The sequence below is a fragment of the Macrobrachium nipponense genome, chromosome 17 (assembly GCF_015104395.2).
Source record: "Macrobrachium nipponense isolate FS-2020 chromosome 17, ASM1510439v2, whole genome shotgun sequence".
Lineage (NCBI taxonomy): Eukaryota > Metazoa > Arthropoda > Malacostraca > Decapoda > Palaemonidae > Macrobrachium > Macrobrachium nipponense.
The window spans coordinates 41248307-41271714 of record NC_087210.1 but is presented as its reverse complement, the minus strand read 5'-3'; the positions used below and the strand labels follow the sequence as shown (position 1 = coordinate 41271714).

The 23408-nt window shown below is 40.0% G+C and overlaps 1 protein-coding gene across 1 annotated transcript in view; it reads right to left on the bottom strand.

Annotated features, from left to right (window-relative positions):
- Positions 1–2606: 2606 nt before the first annotated feature.
- The window catches only part of LOC135196197 (DCN1-like protein 2), a 136940-nt gene continuing 116138 nt past the window's right edge, over positions 2607–23408 (bottom strand). Inside the window, exon 5 of the mRNA XM_064222801.1 lies at positions 2607–3657. Coding sequence (XP_064078871.1) covers positions 3484–3657 — 174 coding nt within the window. The 3' untranslated portion in view covers positions 2607–3483. The remainder of the gene's footprint in view (positions 3658–23408) is intronic.

Genomic DNA, 23408 nt, shown 5'->3' with positions numbered 1-23408 from the left:
ATGTTGTATTTTTCTATGTTTTTTAGTGACGCCTCATATGCGGAACTAGTTTCCGAGCGAATGAATATCATACTAGTTTACAATATAACAGTCCAAAAGCGCAAATAATGAAAAAATCATTGCTTGTTTTTTCCAGTAATAATAACAAAACGAATTTTTTGGTTAGATTACAAACGCAAATTCCAAGTATCCAAAGAGACATTATCCAGTAATTTGATCAGAGAGAGAGAGAGAGAGAGAGAGAGAGAGAGAAGAGAAGAGAGAGAGAGAGAGAGAGAGGCGTCTTCCGACGCTCCGAGTTAAGGACAGAGAAGTGTTCGTTTCGTTAAACGGCCTCTGACTCATGCCAGTAAATGTTTTTGTTGATACTAATAATATACTGTAAGCCTATTTAAAGATACGTTTTAACTTTAATTAGTCTATATGATACGTAAATAGTAATCAACTGTTCTTGTAGCCCTCAATATAGGCAAAATCGAAGTATCCAAAGAGAGACATTATCCAGTACGTAATTTGATCAGAGAGAGAGAGAGGGAGAGAGAGTGAGAGGAGGGGGGGGAGAGAGTGAGAGAGAGAGCGAGATAGAGAGAGAGAGACGCTTTGGCAACAATGGTCTCGGGGGTTTTTATAGCTTCCTTCTGCTTGATGATCGTGGATATTGTAGAAGGATTTCGACCATACTCGTTTGCCAAATCGACGATACGAACGCCACATTCATGTTTTGCTTCCATCGAAATCATTTTCTTGGGTTTTTTCTTATCACCTGCTTTGTCTTTAGCTTTGAGACCCATGGTTAATAATGAAATAGACAATAACACGAAAAATAGGCGCAAATACAACGAACTAAACAACGACGTGTTAACATGCAGCACCAACAAACAAACAGACTGAACGCCATTTATCTGTCGCCTATACAAAACTAAACACTCATCGCAAAATCGTATCTCAAATATTTCGTTGTATATCAAAGCTTGTATTTTCGCAAATTTTCTGTTATATCTCAAAACATTCGTATATTAGGGCAATCGTATGTCAAGTTTCCAATGTAATTTGATCAGAGAGAGAGAGAGACGCTTTGGCAACAATGGTCTCGGGGATTGACGTAATGTTTATTTTCTGACAGATAGACCGAGAAGTGTTCGTTCATTAAACGGCCTCTGACTCATGGCAGGAAATGTTTTGTTGTACTATATATAAGCCTATTTAAAGATACATTTACTTTAATTAGTCTATATGATACGTAAATAGTAATCAGCTGTTCTTGTAGCCCTCAAGATTTTGCAAAATCACTCCAGGTTTGTACATACAAAACTTTCAAGAATGCTAGTGTCACCAGAGGATTACAATAGTTTTTACCTTCAAGAACCAGCATTCTTTTATGAAAAATAACTCCAGGTTGTACATAAAACTACAGGAAACAACATGTAGTGTAACCAAAGGATTAAAAGTAAGGTTTTTTATAACTTTTTATTAGTTTAAGACATATTTCCAAGTGTCGTTCCGGCTTACGACGATTTTCGGCTTACGACGCGTCTCAAGAACGGAACCCCCCCGTCGTAACCCGGGGACTGCCTGTATATGTATATATATATATATATATATATATATATATATATATATATATATATATATATATATGTATATATTTATATATATTTTATATGTATATATATATATATATATATATATATATATATATATATATATATATATGTATAGTATATATATATAATATATAGATATTTTATATATATATATATGTGTGTGTGTGCACTATACAAGTTCACATAAGCACTTACTTGTTACCTTTTTCTGTCATGAAATATATATGATTGCTACTTAATTGTATCATTTTATTGTTATCACCTATATATTTGTGTGCGCATATGTATTTGTGTGTATATATGTAATTATGTATATACGTGTATATATATATATATATATATATATATATATATATATATATATATATATATATATTGAATCTACTTGTCAGTTTTTATTAGATGAGGCTTTTCTAGTGATATGCATATCCAAAAAGTGGTAAAGTAATTCCCGAAGGATAAGAGTGGGCTTGTTGGTTTCTTTCTTAACCCAAATTTGTTTTATACTGATAATGTATAAAATATATATATATATAATATACACGCAAGATATATATATATATATATATATATATATATATATATATATATATATATATATATATATATATATATATATATTATATGGCAGTCGTAGGTTATCGGCGGACTCTGTTAATGGTGATCTGGGTTTTGTGGCATTGTCTAGTGCCATGACGGGCCTGGGTTTCGGTTATTGGTGCCATAAGGTGCCAATAATAAAGTTATGGTGTCATAACATACCTAAAAGAGGCACCATTAACCGAAACTCAGTGCCATAAATCGCAGAGTTTCAGTTAATGGTGGTTTTCACTTATCAGCACTCCACTAAAAACAGAAGCCCTGCTGATAACCGGGGACTGCCTGTATATAGATATAATTTATAATATTATAACATAATATAGATTATATATATATATATTATATATATATATATATAATATATATTATATATATATATATTATATAATATTCAACACACCAAACAGATTTCACATCCACTCAATTTCAACTGATTCAAAAACACAACCCAGTCATAAGTCAGGGACAGTCTGTTTTTCAATATTATCTGATTCTTGAAGCAAGTTTAGTAACATAAAATGGGTTCAGTGGCAAACTAAAACATTAGAAAATGCCCTTTACTGAGTGAAGAATATGAACAGCATGCAAATAAATAAGTATATAAGATAAATTCTTGATCTAAAGCATAGAATTTCAATTGACTATCAATAATTGTTGCCAATTTTATTCTTGCAAATATTTGAAACTTTTACACTGCAAATACAACAGAAGAGTAAACCAAACAAATCTATACTACTTTACTGTTTTGGTACAAACTATTGAAAGGAACAAAAAATAAAAATAGGGCACTAAATTCAGTGACACAATACCGTTAAGGTTACTCTAGTTCCAATTATAATTAAGACTTTGCTCTCGGCCACAGGCGCTATGTTCTTGCTTTTACACCCGATGAGCTTAAGTTCCTGGTCAAGAATTCAGATGCTTGTTTCCTTATGCAGTTGGTGGGGGAGGGAGAACGTGTTCCAAGAAAAGCTTCAAGTAATGGAACTTACCTAAAAGCACAAACTTTTCTTTCATAAGCCTTTTTTCTCTACAATGCACCTAATCCATTAATTTACGTGGTTTCCCAAATCACCACATGGAAAATGTCACTTATGGCAGAGATAATTTCAACTATTTTTTAATAAAATCTGTCATTGGTAATGGACCATATGAAGGTAGCAACATTCACTTATTTAGCATTCTTTTCCTTCAAAGCTCTTGAAAAAAAACATCAAACAAAACAAAAAGGAAATGTTTTTGAGCTGATGTAAGTTCTAAAATTACAGCTACCCACAGCTTAAACTTGAGTAGGGTGCCCCGTAATAATGGGCCTTGCATACTCCACAAAATCATCAATTAATACGGGCCACGCTCCTTCTTCATCATAATTAGACATATCATCATTAATCATCAATGCAAAGTCCAGAAGTAAATTCCACGTGTCTTTAGGTATGGAGCGTTTATGATGTTCCTGCAAAAATTACAAAATTTTAAAATAAAAATGTCAAAATTGCATTAATAAAAACTCATAAATGTATCCATTAACTTGCAACAAACATGCTGTAACAAAATTAGCAACTGCTATTATCATTTACACACCTATTAAGCTACTTGTAGTCTTTGATGCATGACTGGTTAGCACAGAAATGCAGTTCTCTCTACTAAAGAAAATCTCTTCATTTTCCCAAGGAAATACTCCATTTATATGAGAAGCTTTCTCTACTCACTGTATCAATTCCTATTCTAAGCCTTAACAAGTTAATAGCTACATATATGATATATCATATATTGGCGAGATACAGGAGGTACTAGGTCTGTATTTACAATATAAAATTCATTCTAAAATGTGTGCTCATACAAAAATCCTGTCAATTGTAAATAGCTTTTGTACTAAACAACGTAATAGTCAGAATTAATTTTATAGAAACTGGCTGTATACTTCACAAAATGAACACTAACCTAAAAGAGTGAAATCCTGTTCTGGTACTACAAAGAAATTGCAAATTTAAAATAATTTACATTTTTCTAAATGTGAAAAATTGTACAATTATTAAAGCTTTTTTATAGTGTAGTCGCTGTTTTGTCCTCAAAGGAGTTACCCTCCATGGTGTGTGCCAGCGCCCCATGGTGACGAGACTAACATCAAAGAAATATCTTTTAGCCTGGTCTTGTAGCCAGGCATTATGCCATACTGAAAACATTATAACACATGATAGAGTATCAATTTTATCTTGTCTTCAGCAGCTGTACCCAGTTTCCTACGTCAAAACTGCAGAAGTGAGTATTGCACATGTGCTTCAGCCATCTTGTTTTATGATCAGGCCAGTTAAAAGACCAAGAACCATTACCCCTCTAGTCAATGCAGACTAAGGTGTCTCCAGCCAGCACTCTTCATTTTGAGACATTTCAATCTCCTATTTTTTTCTTCAGGGATCAAGAAATCTCCAAAATTTTAAAGTTTAGTGCTTATTTTAAAGTTTGTGAAAAATATTAGGTTTAAAACTGTAAAACATACCTTTGTTTTGAATATAGAAACCGCCTTTAGTTTGGCCATCCTTTATTTGGAGAGCACATGGTCTCTTTTCAGATAACAGTGTCTATAATTTCCTAGGCATCAGCCTAACCAATTCATTGCAAATAATTTAAGACTATGGTAGCTATTGTTTGTAGCTTGTAGCTTAAGATTATATAACTTAAAGATTATAAATCTTAAATAACCCTGATTAGGTAGTTCCCTAATGTTTCAGTGATAAGTTTCTAGAAGTTGATGAACAGGCTACACTATTTTCATTTTACATAGCCTGCATATTTAGCATGACCTAACCCAGGACTAGGTAATACCTAATGGTAAGTGGTAAACTTTTTTGAAACACCCTATCAGACTAAATTGTTAGCCTAGACCACCTAACCTTGGCAACCGGTGTTAAATGAGGTAGTAGCCTAACCTTAAGGCTATATTCTGAGTACTATTGGTGTTTTAAATGACACATGACTTTAGTGTTGAGGCTTATAATTCTGATATGGTAAAATAACCTAACACAAAGGTTAGTAATGATAGGATGGGTTATATAGCCTAGTTTATCTGTAACGCAACATACTCTAGTATTCTAAGCTTAGCAAAATGACTGAGTTTGGTATGACTTGGTAGCCTAGCCTGTATATAAGACTACAAACCAATATATTCAAGGTTCAAAAATTACTGGGTTCAATAAATGGTAACTTGCTTTATGACTATATAGCCTAGCTAATTGATAAGAATACATATTAGAATCTTGTCTAGAATAAGTAGTAGCCTAACCAGATTAAGTAGCAATCCCTTTTTAAAGTGAATATCCTTCTATAGGCCTAGAAATATGGCTGAGTATCAGGCAAGAGGGTAGACTAGGATATAATTATATTAAAACAATGAGATATTGTATCTATATCAGGGTTTTGTTAATCACCAATGTAAGCAGTAGCTTATATTAACTGAGAACCCTCTAAAAAATCCTTTTTGGTTAGCTTAACATAGATTATACTACAGATATCAACCTGAGCCATATGAAAAAGTGGCTTGGGTTAGTTGACAGGTTAGTCACAAACTAGCTCGAGCGGTTTTGGGTGGTATTATATTTAAAATTAAAAACTTGACATAGCCATGACAAAGGGGGCAAGTTTAAGAATACAGACAAAGCTAATCTAAACCTCAAAAGGTTTAAGTTAACAAAAATTTTATAAAATGTATTAAAAATGTACACTTGTGGTCAAATTGACCTAAAAAATTAGATCAACAGTTAGTAAATATTTACAGGTGTCCATGACTAAAAATAATCTATACCAATTAAATTTTCTAATAACTCAATTTTTTCATTATAGGGCCATCTTGAGACATGACCCTCAGTTAAAAAGTTCCGTAGCAGGTTGCTCAGTATGTTTTTTACCAGTGGCCACAGCCCATACCACCTGCCATAAACAGTCCCTGTAATAATCAGGACAAATTTGTTTGGTCACCAGATGTGTGAAACTTGTAGTGTGCTCTTGGTAGCAAGCTTTAAGGATGGCACTGCCTGTTTTAAGCTGTCTCAATGGGTCCTAGGGTTCAGCAAGGGTGAGGAAGGGGAAGATTACACCTATCCAGCAGAACTTCAGCAGCATATACTTAACCCCTTATCTGAAGATTCATATTTTGGGCAAAACCCAGTAACATAAGTCCCCACTACTCCCCAGGTTCATCCTGCAGAGGATATAGAGAGATCCTCACTTGGAGGGGAATTGCCTCAGGATTAATAGGTCGATATTAATACAGAAAGAACCTTGCTGAACTCAGAAGGATCAGGGACAAAATTTTCAACTAGCCATGGGGGAAACATTATAGAAGTCAATCCCCCATGCAGCTTTCAGCTGATAAGGATCCTTCCCCCTAAAGGGATAAGAGGATCCACCTGAACCCAATGGAAATGAAAACAGTTTCAGAGTTATAGTAATTCATCCAGGACCTCTGCCCCCTGGGGAACAGGCAGCTGCAGCTCAGCTGTAGATACTCAGTCAGGTTATGAAAGCTGCCCAAAAGGGATACACAGTTTGCAGTATTTGATCAGTTCCATAAGGGAATAATGGGTAACATCAAAGTCACCCTTGCCAATGAACAGCAACAGATAATGGGCATACTGCACGATTCTGAACAAGAAATTAAAGAAATCAAGTCAGTAATGTATACACCAAAATGTTAATGCCCTGCATCTTGCAATAAAATAGGGAGAGTGGAAACCAAATCTGCCCAAACAAGAGTTAAGGGTACAATCCCTACTGGAACCAACAAAGTGCCCAAGTTTGGATTATGAGTCTTCTGATCAAAACATAATGGAGACTCCAAAATCCTATTCTGATACTGATAATCCTTGGCGAGATGCCTCGATGTGCATTTTCTCCCTAGATGGTAAGCATCTCAACAATGAGAGAAAGACCATGATAGAAGTTTTACATGTCGAGTTTAGAGACAGGGTAGGGTTTCCTAATACAGAATAGTGCCTGATATCACCTTCACCAGACATGGAGAACCTCAAAAAGAAACTATACTCTTAACTAGGAATAAAGCATTGAAAGCTGTAGACAACACTCTTTACTAGGTGAATGGGAGATGGATCAATACTTATGAATACAACTCAGGTTGCTCATCATGTACCACAGCCTTCTGCCCCTTCACATTTAAAATAATAAACCATGTGAAGGCACACTTTCAAAATTATGTAATAACCAAAAAGTGTGAACCACTGGCATAACTAAAACTAATTATTTACTTTGGTTATCCCAGTTTCAAAATCTCCACCAAAGAATGGGCAATGCTTCAGCTTCCTTTTGATTAGAAAAACCTCCCCCCAGATATTGCAACAAAGCAATTTGGTACCGATGAGAAGGATATCAGAAGGTACTTTCAGCATCAGAGTTTTGTGCTATGACCCACTTTCTTAGCATCTTAACCACTTCCTCCATGCTAGAAGTTGTCACAAAAAGGCTTCCAGAAGAATCCAGGACAATTTTTGCTGCTGTGGCTAAATGCCTTATAAGAACATTAAGGAAAGCACTCTATGACTTTTTAGATTCGCACATAAAAGCACAAATAGAGGTATTAGAAAACTCCAAGTCATTTCCCAATATGAATGCTTTATTACAGTCTAATGCCTTATGTTGGGGCCTGTTTGAGGATTCTATTGTACCTCAAGTCAAAGAGCAGGCATGTATGTCAACAAAACTGTACTGTGTAAGCCCTCGTGGGAAAAGATTTTAGGAAACAAAAATCCAGAAATTTTCTATTACCCAATCCAAAAAAGGTTCGCTTTGATAAAATATCATATAGGCCTTCAGTCACCTCCAATAGTTCTCCTCATAAGCAGGTAGGTGGTCAGAAGGGACAACTCCCTCAAAAGGACAACAACCTACTCAGCAGAAGGTATATACATCCTTTTAACAAGGAAAACAAAAAAGCAACAGCTGGAATGCCCATCAAGGAAAAAGGTAGAGGCAGAGGAGGAGACCAATACGAATTGTTTGGTTGGGGGTTGGCTTCAAAGATACCACAAGGCATGGAAGGCTTCTCCTTGGGGACACAGCATTATTCTCAATGGGCTGTTAAAAGGACCCATAGGGAAACATTCATAGGTTTGTCACCAAGAACGTCTCTTCAATTATCCCAAAAAGGATTCCTCTGAACGAAGAGTGATCCTCGACCTATCGACATTGAACAACCACATTGCCAAAAGTTTCGAATGACTACCGTTGCTCAAGTACATTCCTTCACTCCAAAAGGGACCTGGACAGTTTCTATAGATTTGAAAGATGCATACGGGCACGTCCCTATTGCTCTTTTCTTTTGCCCTTTCCATTGCCCCAAGAATCTTTACAAAATTGGTGACGGTAGTTGTCTGAGAACTCAGAAATTAAGGAATACATCTAATAGATTATTTAGATGACTGGTTAATTTGGGGGCTGCAAGACAAAAGTGCTTGAAAAACATAAGAGCAGTGGTCAACAGACTCCAGTCAAAAGGTTTTATAACAAATTGGAAAAAATCCGGCGCCACCCAGCAGATAGTTTCAGTGGCTGTGATTGTGTTGAGATACTGTTCACGGCCTTTTGTATCTCCCCCTCAAAACACAAAACAGAATAAGGAAAAACCTCAAAAGGTTCCCAACACAGACCATTGTTTACAGATGGCCGTTAGAACGTATGATGGGTCTACTGCAGTTTGCATCAGTAAAAGATCCAATACTCAGATTGCAACTGAAAAACGTGAACAAATTTTGGCGGTTACATGAATAGATGCGATACAAATTTCACAAAATGGAAGGAATCTGGCAAAACAGGTCACCCTGACTCCTCCATCTGTAAAAGTAACAATACACACAGATGCCTTGTTGACAGGTTGGGGAGGACATTGGGAGGATTGTCAGGTGGTGGGGAGGTGGTGAGCTCCTCTAAAGAATTGTCATATCAATTTCCTGGAGCTGACGGCTATCTTTTTGTCTCTAAAGAAACTTAAACCCCAGGAAGAGAGACAGTCTGTTGGTCCAAGACAAAGCAACTGCAGTATCCGGCATAAAAAAATTGGGATCACGCTCACCTCCTCTCAATATATGAATGTTAGCCATTCTTCAGGTAAAAAAAGGCACTTGTCTGCAATTCACCTTACAGGGTTTCTCATTGTAATAGACTCTGTCAAGGAAGAAGACAGCCTCTACAGAGAGGACATTGGACAACCACTCTTTTCAAACAATAAGCAATCTACTTCCACAACTGAAGTAGACCTGTTTGCCACATATGAGAATCACAAACTCCCAGTATGTGTCCCAGAATTTGGACAGTCAAGCAACAGCAAGAGATGCCTTCCTACAAGACTGAAACAACTGGAAGACAATATATATCTTTTTCCTCCATTGTCCCAGATTTTGAAGGTTTTGAACTAACTCCCAACCTTCAAAGGAACAGCTTACCTAGTAGTCCATAATTAGCCAAAAAGGCATTAGTTCCTATTAGTACTTCAACATTGGGTGAAGAGATCAATTCCACTAGCGTCCACTGTACTGTCCCAGAAAGTAGGAGGGGAAGTCTTTTACGCATCCTCCTTTCTAAGCTGAGAACTTCATGTGAAAACCACTCACCCAATACTGTATTGCTAGAAGTTAATTATATCTTGGTTTTACCAGACCACTGAGGTGATTAACAGCTCTCCTAGGGCTGGCCCGAAGGATTAGATATTTTTAGGTGGTTAGGAACCAATTGGTAACCTAGCAACGTGACCCACAGCTTATTGTGGGATCTGAGCCACATTATATCGAGAAGTTAATTTCTATCACCAGAAATAAATTCATCTGATCCCGCTTTGGCCAAGGCGAGAATTGAACTTCGGACCACCGGATTGGTAGCCAAGCACGAAAACCACTCATTCAACACAAATATTGCTAGGTACCTAGTGCAAAAACTACGGACAACATCTATCCAGCAATACCAGTCTGTATGGAAAATATGGTTAGATTATATCCATACTGAAAGCCCAATCGAGACTTCTATAGAATTACAGGCAGTCCCCGGCTTACGACGGTTCCGGCTTACGACGTTCCGAGGTTACGACGCTTTTCTTAAATATTCAATGGAAATTCCGTCCTGGGTTACGACGCTTGTTCCGAGGTTACGACGCTGACAGCTTCCGACGCTCCGAGTTAACGACGCGTTTTAAAAAAACGCATGCTATGATAAGTAAATCCTTTATAGTTTAGCACAGTACATAATAAAAATATGTTTTTGGTTACATTACAACAAAAATTTTGAGGTTATGATGATTTTTGACACTTTTTTTTTCGTATTTTTGAATTTTTTTAGTGACGCCGCATATGCGGAACTATTTTGTGCGGGCGAATGAATACACTAGCTTGGGATGCGCAGTTTAAAACAGCCGTCCCCCAAAAGCGCAAATATAATGAAAAATCATTGCTTGTTTCCAGTACATAATTAAAAAAACTAAGTTTCTGGTTAGATTACAACACAAATTCCAAGGTACGACGTTTTGTTATGCTTTTTAACGATACCTCATATGCAGAACTAGTTTTTGAGCGAGGTGCATAAATTAATTAACGCTATTAAAACTGTATGGTAAATTGACCGAACAACGACCTCGGACGGTCGAGGACGCCAAGCGTAACAATACGAAAGGACGCCACTTCAATCGCGTGCCTGCTGCATTCCATAGTTGTGTGCTGAGACGTTGCTGAAATTCTTGCCATTTTCGCAAATTTTACAATGGCTCCTAAACGCCAAAGTACTTCCTCCGATGATAGTTCATCCAAGAAGAGGCAGGTCATCACGATGGAGGTCAAAATATGACGTGATAAAGCGTTTGGAGAGGAGAAACTAACACCGAAATAGGCCGTTCTTTAGGCTTGAGCAGGACCACCACGGTGGTAACCATTGTGAAGGATAAGGAACGTATTCTGAAGCATGTTAAGGATGCTGCACCGATGAAGTCAACGGTGATTAAACGAGAAGCAACGTCAGCCAGAGCATTGTTGAAATGGAGAAATTGCTCATGATCTGGCTGGAGGACCAGAACCAGCGACGTGTTCCGGTGAGCTTAAGTGTGATCCAGGAGAAGGCTAGAGCGCTGCATGAGGCAGTAGTGAAAAAGTTTGGCGAAGGCAGTGCTGGTGGTGAATTTTCCAGCGAGTAGAGGTTGGTTTAACCGTTTTAAGGCTCGTGCAAATTTGCATAATGTGAAGCTGCAAGGTGAAGCTGCTAGTGCTGATAGCGAAGCAGCAGAAAGTTTTCCAGGTGGTTTGGCTGAGATAATTAGGATGGTGGTTACACGGCTGACCAAGTCTTTAATGTGGATGAGACTGGATTATTTTGGAAAGAATGCCAAATCGAACGTACCTTTCCAAGGAGGAGAAAGTCAGCACCTGGCCATAAAGCTGGGAAAGGAGGGCGACTGACTTTGCTGTTTGGGGCCAATGCAAGTGGTGATTTTGAAACTGAAGCCCTTGCTGGTGTATTTGGCCGAGAATCCCAGGGCTTTCAAGGGCATTTTCAAGAGTCAACTCCCTGTGATTTGGAAATCTAACAAGAAGGCGTGGGTTACCTTAATGGTCTTCGAAGATTGGTTCAATGACCATTTCGTGCCAGCAGTGGAGCGGTATTTGACTTCGAAGGGTCTGCCTTTTAAGGCCCTCTTAGTCCTGGACAATGCCCTGGTCACCCTTCAAATTTGAGCGACATGCATCCTAATGTGAAGTGGTGTACCTCCCACCCAATACCACATCGCTGATACAGCCAATGGACCAGGAGTAATAGCAATTTCAAGGCTTACTACCTTAGAAGGACCATACGTTTTGCTTTGAGGGCCATAGAAGCTAACAAGGAGTTGACACTGAACAATTCTGGAAGGGCTACAACATTGCAGATGCAGTGAAGAACATTGCAGTGCTTGGGACGAGTGAAGACGACCACTTTAAATGGGGCCTGGAGGAAACTGTGTCCACAGTTTTGTGCACAGTTTTGAAGGCTTTGACCAGGCAGAAGACGTCGAGACTGTGACGAGGAAGATCGTAGGGCTAAGCAAGAGGCTGAAACTAGATCTTGAACCTGATGATGTAACAGAGCTGCTGGCTTCCCATGGAGAGGAATTGTCTGCAGAGGACTTACTAGAACTTGAACAACAAATGATTGAGGAAGAGGAGGCGGCACCAGAGCCAAAAACCCAGGTCATTAACTGTGAAAGGCTTGTCAGAGGGTTTTACTCATCTGGAGAGAGCCTTGGCTTCTTTTGAGGCAGAAAACCCTAACGTTTCTAGGTTTGACAAAATCAAGAGAGAATCAGGATTTGGTGACTTTCTACAAGGAGACCCTGAAGGAGAAGCAGACGAAGAGAATGTGCAGTCCAGGCTTGACACTTTCTTTCACAAGTCTCCAGTACCACCACCTCCCACTCCTAGTCCTGGTAAGGAATTCTGAACTGTTTTACTAATTTATGTGTTTACATAGTGTACATATTAAAAATGTGTTAATTTTTTAATGTAACAACTAAATGTAAGAGTAAATTGTAACTTCATTAATTTTCATCATTTGTAATTTTATTGCAGAAGGGTGGACAGTTTCCAGATCCCCCTGTACTACCTGTGACAGTTCCAGATCTCCCTGTACTACCTGTGACAGTTCCAGATCTCCCTGTACTAACTGTGACAGTTCCAGATCCCCCTGTACCTGGACGCCTCTGTATCAGCCCGCCCACTGTACAATCAGGTAAGCAATTTCATTTTTCTCATTTTCATGTTGGAAATTGTTTACACCCTACATACATACGTACACTAACTTACATAGTGGTACAATGGGGGGGGTGTTTTTTTTTTTTTGATGTTGCATAACCTTATTATTTTTTTTTTTTTCATTTCAGACCCATTTGATAGTGACAGGTGACCAGATGACCCTGAGCCTTTCCATGGTTTTGATGCCTCGCCCTATACATCAGGTAAGGAATCCTTAACAAATTTGTATAAAATGTTTTATAAATTGCTAATAGAATTTTATTAAAAGTGTACATATGCTACAATTACATCCACCTTATAATATATTTTATGTACCCTATCATTCTTTCCAGATGTTAGATGTTCCCTCATCAGTTTGATACGAGTATCACCTCTCCAGAGCCCAAATCAGTTTGATACGAGTAGTAATCACCTCTCCCCATTCCTTCAGGTAAAAGAATTCTTCATTTTTTTTTATATTGAACATACGTATTACACACTACATATGTCAAACAGTAATAACATGTGCAGTAGTTTACAGTAGTATAGTAACTATCATTTTTATATATTTTTTATCATTCCAGACTCCCAAGCACCTGCCCATCCCACTCCATAGCCCAGCCACCACCACTCTCATGTACCATATGGCCACCCCAGTAAGCAAGCCAACCACTAGAATTTGGTAAGGACATTTTTTTTTATTAAGAATGTTTTAATATTACATATGTAATAACCATGTTATGTATGTAACATACATACTATAATCATATGTATTACATTATCATTCCAGACTGGCATGCACCTGTGACTTACATAAACCAGACCTCTACATAGCCTGCATGTCTTCATTTTGCTGAAGGTAAGGAATTCCTCAGTTGTGTTTAATGTTTGCATACGTACAATAAATTTTGTACACCTAAGTGGTTACATACTGTCCTTTAATATTAATTCTTCATTCCAGACTGCCCATCATCCTAGCCTGTTATCTGTGATAAAGCACACTGAAGTTAGGTTTGGAATGCATCCTTATCATGAATGCTCTACACCTCCACCTCCATCTACACAACCTAGGTAACAGCTTTGAGACTCACTAAAAGTTGGTAAGTTATGTAAGGAATTTCTAAATTAAGTTTTATACTACATGTTATATGTGATATTAAACCACTGTATGGTGCATATTACTGTATGTTAACTTACTATGCATAGACTTTGTCCATCCAGGGTTACATTGAAAGACAACTTTAAACTAAAAGTAAGGGAATTAATTAACCATACATTAAACTATTTTAGTACTCTTGATATCTACAGTAATTAACATATTGCATTCACAACTTTCTGTAGTGTATATTTTGTACACTAATTTTGTTACTTTTTCCTTCCAGAACCAACATTTTTCACACAACTCCAGGTTGTTACTACAAGTGTCATCAAGGATAACTACAAGTAGAAGCACCATTTTTGGATGGAAAAAACCCTTCAGGAAAGTATACGTATCACATGTAACATGTAGTGTAACAAGTATGAACAGTAAGGTTTTTACATACAGTAGTACATATTACATACGTAATAACTTTTTTTACAGGAATTTCCAACCAAGTTTGATTATGTACATATGTACATGTTATAAACCACTGACGTATGGTTACTGTATGTAACTTACTAAACATACATAACATGACTTAACTTTGATACTTTTTTGGTACATTCCAGAAAACCAGGACCCCCTCCATGATGCAGGCTATGGGGCCACATACAAAACTTTGTCCAGGGTTACTACATAACATAGCACGACAACTGTAAACTATGTACTACTGTACTAAAGGTAAGGAATTATACATAGTAGAAACATACATTAAGTAAGTTTTATACGTACATACTAAAAAAAAGTGACAAAGATCTCTCACATGGGATAAGTGATCAAGGTCCCTCATGGAATTACATACTGTACACTCCCTGCTGAACGGGAGGGGGTGGAGACCAATCATTTACAATATGCAATATTAAACCACTGTATGGTGCATATTACTGTATGTAACTTACTATGCATAGAGTACTTACTGACAAAAATGAAATTTTCATTATTAAAATGAAGTTTTATTGTATACTTACTGAACAATTATAGAGCCGTGATTTCCCACGAGCGGCAGGATACTAAATTCAAAATTTAGCGCGTCGGCGTCGCCAACACTGGTGGTGATGACGTCATCTCCCTCCACTCGCGGGAGAACCAGGTACAACTGCCCAGGTGAATCCAATTCTTTCTGCCCGTCCGTCCACCTAAGGGGAGGAGGGTGGGTATAATCATAATTGTTCGGTAAGTATACAATAAAACTTCATTTTAATAATGAAAATTTCATTTTTATTGTAGTGTCTTACCGAACAATTATAGAGCTGATTACACATTTATGGAAGGTGGGATTCAGTGGACCACTAGTATTTTTAAATGGTTACATTTATTGCAATACCAGTAAACACTCAAGGTGTCTGTTGTACCTTACCTTGTAAGAGAGCTACAGCAGACTGTTACTGCCTCTGGTCGGTGCTCTTCTTACTATTGTAGAGGAATTGGAATTTGACCAAAGTTAGCCTCTACAGGAGTGAATCCTTCCGTAGTTCAAGCGAGTCAAGGCTGACTGACGGAGGATAGTAACAACAAAGATTGCCCGCCCTTGCCCTGGGCTAAGACCAGAAATTCAATCATACAAAACATTTGTCACCAACACCAGATTTCAAAAACATATATACCCAACCATTGTAAAAATCTGACCTAACGACTGGTGAGTATCCCAGGTACTCAGTACCCCCAGCTTCCCTTGAACTCGACAACCTATTCAAGGTGAAAAGTTAGCATAGAGGTGACACACCCCTGTGCCGTTTCTTCCCAACACCATGCCAGAAACCGCCACCGGACCTAACGTTTTACAATTCTCGAAAACCGTTTCTATCTCTTTGAGATAATGACTCGCAAAAACCGAATTCGATCTCCAGAAACGTGCTCTGAAGAATCGAAGCTAAAGATAAATTCTTTCTGAATGCTGAAAGAAGTTTGCCACTGCTCTAACCTCGTGAGCTTTAACTCTCAGAACGGAAAGATTGTCGTTCTCAAGGACTGCGACCGTGAGCTTCCCTGATAAGCTCTCTAATAAAGAAACGATATAGCATTCTTAGAAAGAGGACGAGAGGGATTTTGAACCGAGGTCCAGAGCTTAGAAGATTGTCCTCAATACCCTTAGTGCAACAGATACTGCTTAATAGCCCTGACTGGACATAAGAGCCTTTCCTCCTCCTCATGTCCAACCAAATCAGATAAGTTCCTTACCACAAAACTCCTCGGCCAAGGATTAGAAGGATTCTCATTTTTGGCTAGAAAGGTCAAAGATACCGAAAAGAAAATACAGCATTGCCTTGAGAGAAACCGCTCTTTTGTCTATAGCGTGCAATTCGCTGACACGCTTAGCAGAAGCTAGTGCAATAAGAAAGTGCGCCTTCTTAGTCAAGTTCCTGAGTGAAGCCGACTTCAAAGGCTCAAACGGTGGCCCATAGAGGAACTTAGCACCACATCTAAGTTCCAAGCCACTGTATCTTGCGGAGCTTAGTGGTTTCGAAAGACCTAATGAGGTCCGACAGATCTGAATTGAGGAAATATCCAAACCTCGATGTCGAAAACCGAAGAGAGCATGGCTCTATATCCTCTGATCGTCGAAGGAGCCAGTTTCTTAGAGTTCCTAAGAAATAGAAGAAAATCTGCTATTTCTGCTAAAGAGGTCGCAGAAGTAGAGACTTTAGTTTAGCACTTCTACACCACTCTCTGAAGATTCTCCACTTCCCTTGATAGAGTTTGTTAGAAGACTCTCTCCTACAACGAGCGATAGCTTCTGCAGCTCTTCTTGAAAATCCTTTCGCCTCTGACAAGATTCCGGACAGTCTGAACCCTGTCAGAGCTAGAGCGGACAAGTTTTGGTGGAAACTCTTGAAGTGAGGTTGTTTGAGAAGCCCTTCTCTGGAGGAAGAAGTCTGGGGAAGTCTACTAACAACTGGAGAAAGGTCCGGGGAACCACTCTTTCCTGGGCCAAAAGGGAGCGATTTAACGTTAGCGTTACATTGCTGTGCGACATGAACTTGTTCAGCACCTCTCTTATTAGACCGAACGGAGGGAATGCATAAGCTTCCAGACCCGACCAATCCAACAGCATTGCGTCCACCCCGACCAAGCTAAGAGGATCTGGGACTGGCGAACAAAAGAGAGGAAGACGGTTGTTCCTTGATGTCGCGAACAGGTTCTATTGACGGTCGTCCCCAAAGGCGCCAAAGTCTCTGACAAATCTTGTTGTCCAAAGTCCACTCCAGAGGTAACACTTGCTGTTGACGACTTAACTCGTCCGCCAGGACGTTCATCGTTTCCCGGAACAAATCTCGGGACTAGCTGAACCTTCGCTTCGTTTGACCACAGGAGGAGATCCTTGGCTACTTCGTACAGAGAGAAAGACTGAGTCCCCCCTGTTTCCGCACGTACGAGAGAGCCGTGGAGTTGTCGGAATGCACTGCACTACTCGACTTCTACTAAGCTCCGAAACTGTCTGAGCCCCAAGAAAATTGCTAACAGTTCCTTTACATTTATGTGGAACTTCTTCTCCTTCTCCGACCAAGCTCCTGAAGTCCGTTGATTTTCCCAGTAGGGCTCCCCCAACCTGTGTTCGATGCGTCGGAAAAGAACTGTAGGTTCGGGAGGATGGGTCGTAAATCTAACCCTTCTTCCCAACCTTGCTCGAGAGAGCCACCACCTTAGGTGGTCCTCTTTTATTTGATCTGTGACAGGAAAGGTAACCGAGTCTGGTTGTGTCTTCCTGCACCAAGAGGCTCTCAGGAAAAACTGCAGAGGTCTCATGTGCAGTCTTTCCCAACGTCACAAATTTCTCCACTGACGTCAATTTGCCAGGAGCCTCATCCACTGATTGGCAGAACTTACCTTTTGTCCAAGAACTCCTGAACTGTCTCCAGACAGCCTTGAACCCTCTTCGGGGACAGAAAAGCCCGAAAAACTTGAGCATTCAGAATCATCCCCAAATAAAGGATGCTCTGAGATGGAACCAACTGGGACTTCTGTTTGTTGACCAGAATTCCTAACTTTCTGGCAAGATCCAGAGTTGTGTTCCAAGGTCCTTCATGGCACCGACTCTCTGATTCCGACACGAAAGCCAATCGTCCAGATAGAGGGAGATTCATTACTCCTAATATGTGCAGCCAGCTTCCTATCGGGGAGGAGAACCCTGGTGAAAACTTGAGGAGCGGTCGCTAGTCCGAAGCAAAGAGCCCGAAACTGAAACACCTTGCCTTCGAACATGAAATGGTCCAATCCTAGGTACTTCCGAGATTCGCGATGTATCGGAATGTGAAAATAAGCGTCTTGCATGTCCAGAGAGACCATCCAATCCCCCTGTCTGATGGACTCCAGAACCGCCGACCGAGTGGTCTCCATATGAAATTTTGTTTTCTGGACATGCAAGTTCAGGGCGCTCACATCCAAAACCGGCCTCCAGCCCCCTGATGACTTGGGAACTACAAAAAGGCGATTGTAAAAACCTGGAGGAAAATCCCATCCCCCTTCTATCTGTTTCTATCGCTTCTTTGAGAACAAGCGCTTCCACTTCTGCGGCTAGCGCCAGAAATTTGTCTGAGCCCGAGAGTATGCCTGGAATGGAATTGGCACAGGTGAGAGCGAGGGAGGTGAAACGAGAGGAATACGATAGCCGAACTTGAGTACTTGCACTACCCAGGCTTCTGCTCCTCTGTTTTCCCATTCCTCCCAAAACAGCGCCAGCCTGGCTCCCACTGGTGCATGAAGAACCGAGCTTTCATTTGGAAGGTTTGTTAACCTTGGCCGAGGCCTTAGACTGAGGTCGCAAAATTCGACTTCGGCCGAAAGAAGCGCTTGGGTTTTCTCCCTCGAAAAGGCGCTTGGGTCAGAGGAGAAACCGAAGGAACAGTCTCCACAGGAGCTTTAGGTCTCTTAGTAGACTGTGCCAGTAAATCCGAAGTAGATTTCTTATCTAGCGCAGACGAAATTGACAACACTACATCGTCTGGAAAGAGGTTATCTTTTCACAAAAGGAGCAAACAAGGAAGAGCAGACTTCTGTTGGGACGTAACCCTTTTAGAAGCAAAGGAGCACCAAAGTTGCCTTTTCTTAAGGGTACCAAAGGCGATGAGCGAAGCTAACTCATCACATCCATCCCTAATGGATTTGTCCTCACAGGACAGAACACCAATCCAATCCTCCGCTAACTCCTGAGAAAGAGAAGGACAGTCTTCGATCTTGGCCGCTAAAGCGCCAATAGTCCAATCAGGAAGCTAAAGACTTCCAAAAGTTTAAATTGAGTTCTTTACAACGTGGTCCAACTCAGGCGCTGTAAAGAAAACTTTCCGCTGCGGCGAAAGCAGATCTTCTAGAGGAGTCGATTAAACTGGAGAAGTCTCCCTGGGAGGAGGCAGAAACTCCCAGAGAAGGAGCTTCCCCAGTTTAACATAAAACCTATACCTCTTACGAAGCAACTTAGAGGGAGGGTAAGCAAAAAGAGCCTTCCTAAGTCTCTTTTCATGGACATCCATTTCTCCGTCTCTTTCAACGAATGTCTAACCGCTTTAGATAGAACGTTTTAAGTTTTGGGAGGAGAGGGTCTGAAGTTTTCCTCCTCATCAAAAAAGTCGAAGTTGGGGGAGAGCGGGGCGGGGCCGCTTTCTCAAAATAATCTGGATAAGATACCAGAAGAAATCTAAGGAGACGTGAATAACACGAAAGGTGATGTGAATCCTCCTCCTCTACTTCTTCTTCATTCTCCTGATACCGCCGAAGAAGTAGACGGAACTACAACCGGATCTGAAGGTTTCGAAACCACCCTTGGACTCATTCATCCAGTTGGTTAACATCTCTAACTGCTTGCGCAAAGGCGCCAGAGACGAATCAAAAACAGTTAACGTAGGCTTGGAAGAGCCTAAATGTTCAGCAGGAGGCGGAAAAACTACTTGCGCCTCGCTCGGAGCCGCCGAAATTCGAGGCGAAACAGGCGCATCAGGCGTAAACAGACGAAAAAGCGCCTAAAGAAACACCCTTAGAAACTGCTAGCTACAGCGCTAAAACCACAATCTCTACTAGTAGATGGAGCCGAAAAAGGCACAGATTGAGGCGAACGAACGAGCCGCTAATGGCCGCGGCGCAACCCTACTCTCAGGCTCCTTATACCGCTTGACTGGAGGAGGCGAAGAATCGGCGCCTGAACGCCTCTTTAAGGGACGCGAAACGGGCGAATCTCGCCAAGAGCGCCGCGCGACCCGGAGACGAATCGCTTGAATCATTCGAAAGGCGTCTGACCGCTACACCTTTCCAACGCTTAACCGAGCCCTGTTGAGGCGCAACAGGCTCAACAAGAGAGGCGCCTGTCTGTGGGCAAATCCCGATCGACTCCCTTGACTTCGGTATGTCTTCTCCCCGGTGCGAGGGGGAAGCTGGACAGTGACCTTTGTCTAGGAGACGTGTCAGGACAGACAGACCGCACCCTCAACTACACTCTTACCTGAAGCCGCTTTCTCCAAAAATGTCTTAACTGAATTACCAAGTTGCAAAACCGTATTCGCTAGTACCGAAAATTTCATGATCTAGCCTCGATTCCAGACTGGCAATGGTGTCGGAAGAAACTACACGGGAAGCCGGAGAAGCGGGATTAGTAGGAGGAATAGGAGGTGTAGTTAAAGAGACATAACAATTTGAGGAGAAACAGAAGGAACAGAAGCATCGCAAGACGAAGCGGAGCTAAGTCTACTTTCCCTAAGCGCTGCTTTTCTAATTCTGTCTTTAGCTAATTTCTCCGAGTATGAACTAAAAAAAAACTTCCATTATTGAGAATCAGTCCAATCACTACACTCGTTACATGTTCGATCTGGCTGAACAAACCTGTCCGCCCCCTACACTTAACACATTTAGTGTGAGAATCATATTCTAACTTGGATAATCTAGTTTTACATCCTGAGATGCAAAACCTAACTCCGACGGACTAGAATCCGACATGGCAACGCCTAAATAAAAAGCAAAAATAACAACAACGCCAAAAAAGAGTACTTCACCAATTCCGAAGATCAATTTCACAAGAAAAAAAGCGAAGCAAAGTCATCCAACCGCACCGACCACCGATGTTCACGGACGCCGGCAGGAAAAGAATTGGATTCACCTGGGCAGTTGTACCTGGTTCTCTCCCGCGAGTGGAGGGAGATGACGTCATCACCACCAGTGTTGGCGACGCCGACGCGCTAAATTTGAATTTAGTATCCTGGCCGCTCGTGGAAATCACGGCTCTATAATTGTTCGGTAAGACACTACAATAAAATTATCTTTTGTACATTCCAGAACCCCTGAATGATGTAGGCTATGGGGCCACATAAGACTTTGTGCATCCAGGGTTACGTTGAACGAACAAATTTAAACTAAAAGTAAAAGGTTAATTAATTAACATACATTAACAAGTTTTATACATGTTATATATGTGATATTAAAACCACTGTTTGGTGCATATTACTGTATGTAACTTACTATGCATAGAGTACTTACTGACATACTAATTATTTTTTGTACATTCCAGAACCCCCTGAATGATGTAGGCTATGGGGCCACATAAGACTTTGTGCATCCAGGGTTAACGTTGAACAACAAATTTAAACTAAAAGTAAGGAATTAATTCAACTACAATTAACTTTTTTACTCTTGATATAACTCAAAGTAAGGAATTATAAACTAAAAGTAAGGAATTAATTAACATACATTAACTCTTACTTTTACTCTTGATATCTATAATTTACATATTGCATTCAGGACTTTGTGTAGTATTTTGTACTAATTGTGTTATACTTTTACCTTCCAGAGCTACCCAGACTGGGATTTTAGTGTACTCCCAGGATTTCTAACAAATACTACTACGAGTGTACAGTGCATAATATAGTGTTTAGTGATAATCTAACCTAAGGATTAAGTGTAGTACATAGTGCTTTATAGTGTCCACAAGAGTTTAATAAAGAATTATACCTTCAAGAACCATCCTTTGCCATTGAAACTAACCAACCACTACACATCATGCAATAGTACTTGCATGTCACACAGGTAAGGTCTCTAACTTTTTCTTAGTTTAAGGCATATTTCCAAGTGTCGTTCCGGCTTACGACGATTTTCGGCTTACGACGCGCCTCAAGAACGGAACCCCCGTCGTAACCCGGGGACTGCCTGTACTTCTAAAATTTTTTATATACCTCTTTGAAGACAAACATCTTGCAGTTACAACAATTATGGCATACAAGGCAGCGTTAACGGAATCCTTGCTTTATGGAATCAGGATTGATTCCAACATAGAAGTTATCACTTCCTTTCTGTGGTCTTTTTCCCTAAAGACGCTCCCGAAACACATCCAATTACTTGGTCACTGAATAAGGTACTTGAACTTTTATGCACCCCTCAGTTCAACAGACCTAACACAACCACAATCACCTGCTTCAAAAAGCGATCTTCCAGGTAGCATTACATCAGGAGCCCATATTAGTGCACTAGGCTCTCTTAGACGGGGATGATGTATCACACAAACTGCTGGTACTCAATTACCATTGTCTACTTGACCATCATTTCTGGCCAAGAATGAGAATCCTTTACATTGGAAATCTATTCTTTTAAAAAAACTCAATTTAGCAGACAGAACACTTAAGGTTTACCTACAGGTCACAGCAAACATCCCAGAAGGGCTGCTTTCCCACATCCTAGCACGAATAAAACCACTGTTTCTACAAGGGCTAAGAACAATTTTAGTGTCCCTCATTAAAAAGGTTAACCCATATTCCTTTCCTAGATCACATGAGATTAGGAATAAGTACATTGTTGGCCTTCTTCAGAGATGTATCTTTTGAAGAGGTCTCCGAATGTACTGGGCGGTATTCTTAAAACACTACTGCCATGAGCTGGAACAAATTCAACTGCACTATGTATCAGTAGGTGGTATGGTTAGTCTTGACCCCATAGGTGCTACAGCGGAAAACCAGGGCTCTTTGTAACGGGTGGGTATGCTGACTATTGCTGGGGAAGGTGCGTCAAGACCACCACCATACCCAGCATACTTAGGTAAGTCACTATACAACTTTCCACTAAAAACATATCTTAGTTTCGTGTTCTTTTTACCAAAACTAGTGTCTTGACCTTGGACTGGAGATATTTTAGTTTTAATTTTGAGAAGGTCGGGATGGAAATTTTGGGAGCTTAAGTTTTCCGTCACCTGTCAATTTCTTTGCAATGCTCCTTTGAGGAGGAAACAGTGACTACACTATCAAAAAACCGTTTTGAGTACTCAAAACCCTCCCACTTCCCTAATGAAAAGCCATGGGATTTGGGTAAAAGTTTATCCTGCATTGACTAACAGAGTAAAGGTTCTTGGTC